This window comes from Macrobrachium nipponense, chromosome 26 (genome assembly GCF_015104395.2).
Source record: "Macrobrachium nipponense isolate FS-2020 chromosome 26, ASM1510439v2, whole genome shotgun sequence".
NCBI lineage: Eukaryota > Metazoa > Arthropoda > Malacostraca > Decapoda > Palaemonidae > Macrobrachium > Macrobrachium nipponense.
The window spans coordinates 31,326,604-31,339,103 of record NC_087215.1 but is presented as its reverse complement, the minus strand read 5'-3'; the positions used below and the strand labels follow the sequence as shown (position 1 = coordinate 31,339,103).

At 36.1% G+C, this 12,500-nt stretch overlaps 1 protein-coding gene across 1 annotated transcript in view; it reads right to left on the bottom strand.

The window, feature by feature from the left end:
• Window positions 1-4,185: 4,185 nt before the first annotated feature.
• LOC135200150 (hornerin-like) overlaps window positions 4,186-12,500 on the bottom strand; it is a 196,679-nt gene continuing 188,364 nt past the window's right edge. The window contains 1 exon segment of the mRNA XM_064228499.1: window positions 4,186-4,458. Coding sequence (XP_064084569.1) covers window positions 4,318-4,458 — 141 coding nt within the window. The 3' untranslated portion in view covers window positions 4,186-4,317.

Sequence of the window (12,500 nt, the reverse complement as noted above, 5' to 3'; positions counted from 1 at the left end):
GTCGAAGACACCACTTACGGTCAAACTATCAGTTCTGAACTGGCTTAATCTGAAAAAACCTTATTTGACTGTCGTGTCGGACCGTGAGTTGCTCATTCAAACCTAACCTGTCAGGTTTGTCGATCTGGCTTGATCAGATCTGACTTGACTAAAAAACACCCAACTCGCATTCAAACTTGTTTAAATCCCATCCATTTCGATCGGGCATTACAAATCCCATCTGATGTCATTGGCCGGCCTTAGAGCAATTTCTGGGTCAACTTGATACTACATAGTCTGTGGTGGATATTTGTAATAATTTTAATTGTTGGCAACATTACAAATGGTAGGGTAAAGAAAATTGCCACGGACTATAACGTTAAGGAACACACTTATGATATCATGAAAGAAACGGTAGGGAAAATTGGCACCAATTGAAATATTAAGGGACATGCTTGTATGTGGGTTAGTAACAATTTACATAAGAATTTTGTTAGAGAATGGGTTAAAAACCATGTACCTACAGATAACATACAGCTTATGCACAAGCTCTCCAGCAAATACTAGTGCAATACATAACATCTTCCAGGTTACCACTTCATTTATTTGTTCTGTAGCAATCCATAACCTTTAAAAAGTCCTATTTCCTGACTAGATTCCTCTGCTGGCATGGCCTTGAAATTCTCAACCTGCTACTTCTGTTTTCCTGAGGAAATTCACTTTTTTACTGAAGGTTTATTCATTCCTTTTGGGTCGAGTTCCAGTATTTCTCCCACAAGGCTTGGACTTTGAACTACGTATATAAATATGGAACTTTGAACTCACGCATCTAAATAAAAAATAGCTTTTGTGAGTTTAATATATTGCCTTAACAACTAAAGATAAGGAGATGAAAATACCATAATCACTTTTCTCTTTATTGTTTCTCTGAGAATCTCTATAAAAAAAATTGAGGACAAAACATACAGAGTGGGACCCAACAATCAAACAACAGACACCTTTCCTTTTTATGAGTCCAGAATATAATGAAATGCACACACTAACAATATAGATTTCTCTTTAAATCAGAACAGATTAGCAATCAGGAAGAAAATATATCTTTTACTCTTAATTATCTCAAAAATAGACTGGCAAAAGGCCTAGTTGCTTTTACTTGAAAATCGAGCCAGAACAATTCGGCACTATTCCAAAACAAACGCAGATTTCCTAAGCTATGGAACAAACAATCCAAGCAGATGATTTTTACAACCTACAGAAGGACTTTAGATGTGTCAGTCAGAACATATGAAGAGAGAGAGAGAGAGAGATGAAAGGAGAGAGGAGAAGAGAGAGAGTAGAGAGAGAGATAGAGAGAGAGAGAGAGAGAGAGGAGAGAGAGAGAGAGAGAGCGAGAGAGAGAGGAGGAATGGGTTTAGAGAGAGAGAGAGAGAGAGAGAGAGAGAGAGAAATATTTACCATTAAAACCACAACCTAATAAGGGACTAACTGGAGAAATTTATGGTCTCGGAATGATTTCAAGTATGTAGTGAAATGGCCTTTAGTAATACAGCTAAATAAATATACCCTCCTTTCTATGAAACTGACCAACAAGAATCAAAGATCCTTTGTTAACAAGTAAAATTTGTTCTAATGTCTGAGAAAGACTGTAATAACCAGCGCCAAATCCCAGGCAAAGTGCTACACAAATTGCAAAGAATTTTCCAAATTCTGGCACTTGTCGAGACCAAATAGGCACTTCACCAATGCATCTAATCTTATGTTTCTTTTTTTTTTTTAATTTTTTTTTTTTTTTTTTTTTTTTTTATCACTAAAGGAACAACATACTAAGGCAGATTAGCTATACTTGATCATTCACTCACTCAGGATAGCATCATACAACATCTCAAATGTTACCCTTCATGCAATTGTCATTCATACAGCACAAAAAAGGGTTATCTCTTTATTTCCATATTTCCCCTCAGCCAGTCTTCTGTTATGGGATGAACTGGTCCCTTGGGTTACAGAAGATTTCATACATTAAGCTTTAAACAATTAAGCTATAAGGACCTGTTTAAAACTGATCTAGATCCAACAGGATGAAGAATTTTCATGAAATATTTTTCAGACAATTCAATGAAAAATGAAAACCTCTCTCTTTTGACACCCACAGGAAAAATACCGTATATCAGATATCCTTCAGAATTTTCAAAGCCCTAACAACTCTTAATATAAATTTGCAAACTCAAAAAGGAAATCATGTTCTTTTTTCTAAGAAATCTAGGAAAACTATCAGATCTTTTTTAATAAAAAATAAAAATAAACAATAATAATAATAAAACTTAAACTCATGAACTGTCGAGTACAGATCTGAAACAATAATGCTCTGCTTCACAAATTAAAACAAATAAATTACACACAAACAGAAAGAACATATCACAAAAAAACAAATGCTATTTTTACAACTGCAATTCAGCTCCCAAATATACAAGTTCAAAATTTGACATCAAGCCCTAAGCTCAAACCATCACGCAAAAGACATACAATAACAGTTCATACTTTAGCCTTTTCTTATCCTCAAGCTGAACCTAACCACCAGCACAGGCATGAACTCTATACAAAAAATAAAAAATAAAAAGTTTGGAAAATACAGTCAACATGAAAGGTAAAAATGTAAACAAAACCACTTCAGGAAAAATGAAATCCTTACACTACCAGAAGTATGTGCCTACATGGACCCCCTTATCAATCAAAAGCACTGTGGAATTCCATGCTACACAATCACCATGCCAGATGGAAATTCCAGTAAAGCCTAAGGCTTCCAGAAAGCAAGGACACAAGATGAAACTTGACATTATTGCATAGCTACAGGTTCTAATCACTAATTCAAAATACCAAAGAATGAGTAAAGTGCAAAAACAATAGAAAGGAAAGATAATCTTAAAACTTGCAATATAAAATCCAAGTTACAAAATAGAATCAGTGACAATACATTTCCAGAATAGAAACTATGATAATCTGATCAGATTTTCATTAAGTTTTATCAAGTTTCTAAGCTCCACGCAATTCGGAACCAAGGGAAAAACAAGGGAAATTGATATAAATGCCAATTGCAGATTCATCTCCTTGTTTAAAAATTATTAAAACAAATGTATATGGAATAAAAGCACTCTCGTATGAGATAACTTTAATATATTTCAACTAATAAACGGACAAAAATTGCCCAAAATATCCCATGGAGGAAAAAATCATAAAAATAGCATGAATACACTTAACTAAACAAGTTACTTTATAATTAAACTTGATACTTATGAGCATCATTAACGAAGAGTCTTATGAACAAATGTAAGTGTGTAATGTTAGTATTACAAGAACTGTAACAATCCTTGTAGAGAGCTTGTATGAATGAGCTATAAACCTTAACACCATAAAATGAAACATTTGGAAAACTAATGGAAATCCGTGAGCACTACAATATTTCAAAATCATTCACACCAGCCATACTGCAAAACTTGAAACCAAGCATTCTGTGGGATTTCTTAAAAGTTGCAACATTAAGATTTCAAACCTATATCTTTTAGAATAAAAAAAAAAACAAACAAAAAAAACAAACAAAGGATACCTACATCTTTTAGAATAAGAAAAAAACCAAAAGGATAGACTACGTTAAAATAGAAACCATCTAAATACTGCATAACAAAAAATTCACTGAAATGAAGGTATAAATTATTTCACAATTATGGAAATTATGAATTGAAAATAAGACAGTTTAAAGTCTCCCTTAATAGCACTAGATACATTCATTCCAATTTAGACTAGGCAGTGACATCAACAACCAAGAGTCACGCTCACCTACTTCTCTTAATAAACTTAAAGGTGCAAAGAAAATGACAAATTTCTTTAAAACCAGATTCACGCTTCCTTTTATCTCAATTAATCACCAACAAACATTTTCTTATTGAAAAATACTCACAAACTTCCAAAATGGCCATCCATTTGTTCTGATTCCAAAAGAACGCTTGTTACTCACTAAACTCTATCAAAAAATAAGACACAGCAGCCACTGTTCTTTGCAGCACAATGGTAGTACATTTAACTGACTAGTCTCTCTGCAAGGAAGGTGGGCAAGTGTCAACATGAATTTGTAAGAAAATATGCAAGATAAAAAAAAAAATATTCTCCTCAATGGAAAAAAAGGGCTACTAAAAGTATGACACCCCAACAAAAAAAAAATGACAAAAGACCCAAATCTCACAACATTACCATCCCACTTAGTAGCTAAACAATTTTGTAATCCCTTTACTCAAGGGGGCAACTATATGGCCACATCACATTGACATTTTATTTGACACATCAAACAAATCATAAGGAAGCTCTTGTTCGCCTCCTGCAGCCCCATGGCCATTTCCCTTCATCTCTTGAAGAGGAATGGCTTTCTTCATCTAGTGAACTCTCCTCTCGTGAAGCATGTGATGGATGTGTGTCTTGGTGATCATGTCGAGTCTGAAAGCAAGAAGGTCATGCACTTTAATATACTATTTACTTTCACCACTAATTACCTGTAAGTGGACAAGAGAGAGAGAGAGAGAGAGAGAGAGAGAGAGAGGAGAGAGAGAGAGAGAGAGAGAGAGAGAGAGAGAGAGAGAGAGAGAGAGAGAGAGAGATTGTATCTTAGCTAGCTTGATACTTTTTTAACAAAGTACCAAACCTATTGGTACTGATTATTCAGGTAATACAAATGCTCAACTCTCTTTATGTTTCATTTTGCTGAACACATTACACAGACACAAGGGATTTTTACATAAAATTAATATATGGCACAATTTCATTACTGTGACTTTTTGTTGTAGTCATATTTGGTCTAAACTTCATAACTGTCAGGAGTAAAAACCTTATCAACTCAATTACTACAAAAGCTGGCTTGAAAATTCTGAAATTTTGTTTTCAATGTCTAATAGCAAGGTTTTGAAGACAGCTAATTTTTTATGCATCTGAGAAAGGCATTGATTTATCCAAACTATTCAACCACTGCAAAACCACATAAAATATCTCAACTGGCCACACATCAAGAGGCTGTACAGAAGGTTTTTATTTTAAGTATACAGTGGCCCCCCTGTATTCGCGGGGGATGCATACCAGACCACCCCCGATGAATATTAGAATCGCGAATGTTTGGAACCCCTATAAAAATGCTAAAAACAGCCTATTTTGTTACATTTAAAAATCATGAAAAAAACACTAAAAATTTTCATACTTGTTTTTTTTTAATAGTTTTATTTTATCACAAAAAGTGCATTTTATGATGAAATTGATAAAAAAAAAAAAAAAAAATTTTCTCATAGAAAATACCGTGAATGCTCAAATTTTCTGCGAATAATGCAGGGAAAGGAAACATTTCCCGAAGAGGAAATCCGGGCGAATGTGTGAGTCCGCGAATATGGGGGGTCCACTGTATTTGTTTTGTTTGTATGGTGTTTTTACATTGCATGGAACCAGAGGTTATTCAGCAACGGGACCAACGGCTTTACGTGACTTCCGAACCACATCGAGAGTGAACTTCTATCACCAGAAATACACATCTCTAACCCCACAATGGAATGCCCGAGGATCGAACTTGCGGCCACCGAGGTGGCAGGCCAAGACCATACCGATCACGCCACTGAAGCAATTTTTTAAGTGTATGACTCACAAATCATTCATTTTTATGGAATAACCAGTTCCAAAGGCTATTCTATTGCTACCTTCAATTGCATAATTACAGCTAGCTTCATCTGTGAAAGCTTTTTCAGGTAGAATATAAATTTTCTATAACATCAGTCAGCATTAATCAACAAGGATAAAATCATCCTAAAACTTGAGACCCTACATTAGCACAGCAACAGTTGTCAACAGCAGCAATCAACTATTGTTTCACCCAGAAGACTCTTCATTCTTCATTAACAAGCTATGAAATACGTGTCTATCCAATCTTCAGCTTCATTAGTCTTCTCTCCAACCTCAGCAGCCACCATCAAAACCATTCCAGGATTAATGTCAACTTCTTAAAATGCAAGCATCGTTCACTTCTAACTATCATCTACATTATAAAAACCCTCAAAACATTTGCTTTAATAATACGTACATATGAATCCCGATTTTTTTTTTTATTAAATGTATCTTTGCTTGCATCTTTTATAATAACATCAACACAATACAGTACTATAATAATATCAATATATATAAACTCACAGCCTCCCTTAAAAGAGGAAAAGGTGTGGTGAAAAAATAAGTTCTTTAGTTAATATTAATGCTTAATAATCTAAATAAAATCAAAACAACATACCCAATTCCAAAGTCTATGAAATGATTCTATAGTCCAAAAATAGTTTTACCGTCCATCACTGGGAATCTACGGAGCAAAATCAATGGCATAAGTAAACGGACATGAACATTAAATCAATGTTGCAGGCAAAATCAACACTAAAATCCTAAGCACTATTACAACAAGACTCATATTGTTTATACCAAATCTGTTTTTACCAATACAAAATGTTAAACTTTAAAAAAGAAAAATCAAAGTTCAATATTGCTGCTGTTTTCTTCAAAACTAAGCTATTTGTGCTGCATATGTATGAATAAAAAATTTACTACAAGGTAACAGAACTCCAGTAAATGACAAAATGACAACAGTCATGACGATTTGCATCATACTTCCACAGGCCTAATTTCAAGTCTTTAATCACTACGCAACTATTAAATAGGAATACATATACAGATGCAAACCAAACCAATAACGGTAGGCCCCTTAATTATTACCCAACATTTGCACATACTGACTATCACAAACACCGTTGCTCTACTAATGTTTAGTTTATCTTTGAAATAGGCAGTTATGCAACCTGGAAGAAATTTTCACTACAAATTTTAACTCATACACTTAGTTCTCATGTAAATGCATTATCTGAAAATTTAGTGGTATTATTTCATACCACACAGGCTAATGTATAAGGGTTACAAGAACTTCACTATTAAGTGCTACTAACAACTAGCCACTGAGTCATCATGCTCACATAAAAAAAATGGTTTACTTGCATTCTTTAGGTTGATGATGGTATGTCCCAATATCAAATGGCATAAGGTACTTATATTCTTTTTTACATAAAAGAAAAATACTTTGATACCTTGGTTCTACAAGCCGTTTTGCAAACACAACAGAACTTTCCTCAAAGTTTTTCAGTATTCCTGCTACAATTTTGTTCCAAAGTAATGTGCTTTGGTCAAGAGAGCTAAAGTCTACTTCCATATCCTTACCAGTAGAATTATATAAAAAAAAAGAAAACAAATTCCTACTTATTTTTAGTTTCTGGCTCTGCTCCCAAAAGCAATTGCAAATTACCATGCAAAAGTTTTTTTTAGTGGAGGTCTACTCTCTTAATGGCATTCTGGGGGTGGTATAATTCAAGAGGAAATCTCAAGTTCCAAACTACAGTGGTTTTCAAATGGCTGTACTGCTACCACCTTACCACTATGTCATTTTTTTATACCTTTGAGTCTTGAGTGTTAAAGATCGTTGACTAAAGCCAACAGACTACTTGATTAGTCTAGTAGCAAAGACCTAAACATGTCTCAATGGATCTTTTGAATACTAAAACAATGTATAATAAAAGGTTATTAAATAACCTAAAGTAAGATGAACTTTTTAGTCAAATTAGCACAACAGTAAAAATAGTAAAATAGTTATCATACAGAGAAATGAGCAGGACATTAAATGATTTCAGCCTAGGCTAAATAACAAAATACTTTTGCAAAAAACTTGGTAATTAAGACAGATTCAAGCAGGCAAAAGTTCAATTCATTGGAAATATTCTACAGCCAAAGCAGGACAGAATAATCTTCAAGTTAACCCATGTAACTGCACAGGTAAGTTTGCTTTTTGTTAATGTCTTCTTACTGAACTTTGGTACAGCAAAAACTCCCTTTGTTAAAATTATAGTAGAAAGGTGAATGCGCTGTTAAAAACTGTTGAACGTTCTTCTATCAATGAAGCTAGAAAGTATGAAACTAGCATATTACCAAAAATACCACAGTATTTCTAATTTCGACAAATCCTTTAAGGGATTAAAAATTTATATTAATCGAAAAGTTTAAGTAAAAAAACTACTTTTCACATTATGCTTTCTATGTAAAAGACCCAAGGACTTACTGATCAACTAGTAAAACCAGCAACAAATTTCAAAAGCCATGGCACACATACAACATTCCAAGAATTCTCAAGTGGCTCTACATGGGAAAAGGGTATTCTACAAACCAACTAGGGTTATAAAGCAGTCTCAACTAAGTTATTTGCTCCAAAAGCAACAAACTTGAAAATAACTACGAAACATGTACTTAAAGCATTGCCTTTCCTTTTTTTCTTCTTTCTTAAAGAATTAACTGCCTGAGATTCAAATGACATCATGCAATGTCACTCCTTGAGATTCTGATGTCACCCACAGAGAAAGAAATTAACATATTTTGACATCATGATATCTGGAGGGTGTTGAAGGACACCTGAATATGATATCTGGAGGGTGCTGAAGGACAGCTCGATAGTTCCCAATACAGTGGAGGCAGTTCAAAGAGAATTACCACTAGAGTCCATTACAATTTTCCCTTATATATCAAACCCTTTCATCATAACTGGCCTCTTGTCATATGAAATGGACCCAGCCACACAAGACTTGAAGAGCTGACTAAAGGACAAGTTTCCATACATACCAACTCAAAGTTCACGGTTCCCTGAGTCTCATTTCTCTGTGCAGCAATGACAGTAAAAGTTATGTGCTGTGTCCCATGATCTACATAATTATCATGCTATTTCATAAATTCTGTATGTGCTTTTTCATGTTTGCTTATTCTAATTGTATATCTCATTGTAAAGGAAATTTATTGTACTTTTCCATGGTACAAAAAGTACTTTAAAAACTTATTGACATGAAAAGCCAAAGGAAATTTATTGTACTTTTCCATGGTACAAAAAGTACTTTTTAAAACTTATTACATGAAAAGCCAAGAATTTTGTTACTATTTAAATAAAATAAATCACTTAGCTATTTTAATTAATGTTTCACCAAGTAATTTTAGTTAATTTTCATTTTCTGACATATCCAAAGAAAGTGAAAATGAAATTTTTATAACAAAATAAATTTTCTTTATATACTTACCACGTAATTATATCGCTATAAGTTTCTAATACTACGGCAGCAAATAATTTGAAAAATTTTGTAAGTATTGGGGGCGCTCTTTTGTTTTGAGTGTAAGTAACTCACTCAGCCCACTTTCAGGGAAGAAGAGGTACAATGTAGCTAACAAGATCAATTTGTTTGTGCTCTATGTCCATAAGTAGGAAGGTGGGAGGGCTCCCATTATGTAATTACTTGGCAAGTATATAAAAATTTTATTTTATTATAATAATGTCACTTATATGAGTAACTTAACAAGTAATTACATAGATGAATCTCACATTGACAGGTGGGATATATGGACATTCACTATTTCAAAACTATTATTCTAAACAGGAAGTTACTCAAAACAGTAAGTTTGCTAGCACTGACATACATTTGTTGTTACCAACCTGGTGAGAGAGCTACAGCAGGTAATTACTGCCTCTGGTCATTGCTCCTCTCAACCTATTTAGTGATGGGGCAAGCTGGGGCCCCGTGTCACCTATACATTACTGGGTGCTTTGCAAAACATGGGGCAATTCCGCTTGTTGCCATATCTGATAATTCAAATGAAATAAATGCCCTTGCCCTGGGTGCAGTATAATATAGTCCAGAATTAACATCTACACCACAATTTAAAATATTCACCAAAACAACTTACACCAAAATCCCATCCTTAAAAAGAATGATTGGAAGGTACTTCAGTACACAGTACCTCCAGACTTCCCAAGACAAACTAGACAGCATTAATCAAGGTTAGGAGATAGTAAAATAGGAGGTCTACTCCTATCCTTCAGTACCCAGTACTCCGCCAACCGTGGAGAACGGACCTATGTACTGCATTTATGGTAAACTGTTTTGACTTCCCGAAGATATTGTGTAGCAAATACCGATCTACATTTCCAGTAAGTAGACTGCAGGATTGTAGAGAGAGAGAATTCTGCTTAAAAGCCAATGGAGTGGCTACTGTCCTTAAATGTGCTTTAATTTTTAAGTAAGGGGAATACTTCCACTTGCGGTTTTGGTTGTGATATTACAATTTTTGAAAGTTAATTGTATTTTTCCTAACTATACAAACTTGAGGTCCTTTACAATAGGAATTACTTTTGGCATAGCTGGGATATGGCTGTAAAATTCTCGAACAAGGTGGTTGGGCCCTTGACAGAGGGGAAACACTATCAAGACAAACACAATCTCAATGAGAAGACAGTACTCTGGCCCTTACTCGACTCCATAGGCTGTGCTGCCCGGTTGTACATTCCATGTAGGAATACATTCGGCTTACAGAGCGATCATGTGCAGTACAGGTACACTCAAGCACCTGCATGTTAAATCAAGGAACCCTATTGTTCTGTGATAATGCCAACCTGTGGTGTTGTTGTCCAACAGTATCACCACTAGTCCTATGAAAATAAAAACCAGAAACTCTTGGGAGGCCCAAAAGGCTGTCCTGAGTTTCAAGTTAATTAAGAGAAGGTATTATTCATCGCTGTCACATACCAGAACAACTAACAAACAGGTATGCGCCTATTACTTGGACAGTGCAACTGATAACAGATGCATGTCGCAAAGAGAATATACAAGTATATTCACAGTCTCCTGTTAATTGAGCGTCAGCCTAATTCTTCTTCATTTCAAGAGAGAAAAGGAATAAAGATGGGAAGCATACCCTCTTCATTCTCTATCTACATGAAGAGAGCGAAGGTGAAGCCATCCTGAAGGGGGGCTTCATTATGATAACAGGACACCAAAGATGACTAGTTCACGCCAAACTGGCTGTTCCTAGGACAGAACACTGGAGAGGTGGCATTCAAACTTCTCCCCTGGGGGGAGGATGCAGACCCTTAAGGGAGGCCGAGAAACTATCTTTGTCTTCTTAGGTCAGGATGCCTTCAAAGAGGGAGGTGAGGAGCAGTTAGACGACGACGACACCTCTCAAGACCCCTTTTTCCTCAACTTCTTCGCTAACTTCAGCAAGACTTTTGATGTTGGATGAAGCATAGCCATCATCCGAAGTAGAGTTAACAACCACAGGGAGCTGTGTAGACGCGCTGCACATTTGGGCTTGTACATTTCCACTGAAGTGTGGTCAGGTTGAGCAGAATGCTCGCAAATAGATTGTTCATCAATCAGGCGTTCTAACACTGCACACTTTTTCAATATAACTTGAACTCTCATGTTCAAAAGAAGCACAATAATCATAAATTGGGTGGTGTTTGGCCATCGGGCGCTCGGCCTCTTTATGCTTGGGCACTGGAAACTTGTATGCTGCACATTCAGGCACTGGCAACTCTGATACTGGGCGCTCACACACTGAATGCTGTGTGCGTTCATAGCTTCGAGCGTTCGGAAGCTAGGTGCTGACACTGCATGACCATATATTGGGTGCTCGGACACCGGGCGCTCAGACGTCAAGCGTCGTTTGCCATACACTATGCTCTAGGTTACTGGATGCTCAGACATTTCCTTAGGAGCAGAGCTAATCAGCACCCAACAAGGGATCTCCCAAAAATTACAAGAGGGGAATGGACTATGCACTTGCTCTTTAGGACTTTTACTGAAAGCACTCTCAAGACATTAGAAAAACATTTATTTTGTCCTCTATATAGACCTGTGTCCAAGTCACTCAAGGAAAAAGCATGGTCATCCATACGGGAACCTTTCCAATGGCCACCTGAGTCCCGTGATACACATTCAACAGGCTTGTTTCGGGGAGCAACTATCCATGGGCAAACACCACTGACCTTCCTTGGACTGCCAATTCACTTCCTCCCAAGAGCAAGGGAATTTTGCAGGGATCCTGGTCTAGGAGCATTAGGGGAACGGATAGTCGCCTCCCCTACTGCATTTGAACTAAAACTGATCACTTTGACCATCAGAACTTTAACCGAAGTCCCAATTTGGGCCACTGTATTCACTAACAGACCAAATGTTTGGTCTATCCACGCCTCAAGATTGGCAATGGCACCTGGTTTTGAAGAAAGGGAATCGGGAATTAGAGTTGAGGGAAAAGTCGGAGGAGTAATACTGGGAGAAAAGGGAGTCAAAGGCGTACCAGATACATGAGCATTGACATTATCAATATTACCAACTCTCGGTGAACTCACCTGACTAGCAGTCTTAGCCTCGGCTCTAGCAGCCGCTTTCCTACTTCTGTTACGTTTAAGTTTCATTAAACGAGAATGTAATACTTGCCATTTTGATCTTTACACTCTTAACAAGTCAGAGTTAAAGAACAAACTTGTCCTCTGCACAGACTACTCACAGTATGGGAATCATATTTAGCCGAAGTCAGTCTCGTTTTCCAGCCTTTACAGCAAAGCCTAATACTGGATGAATCAGTTTTAAATAATTCAATCAAAA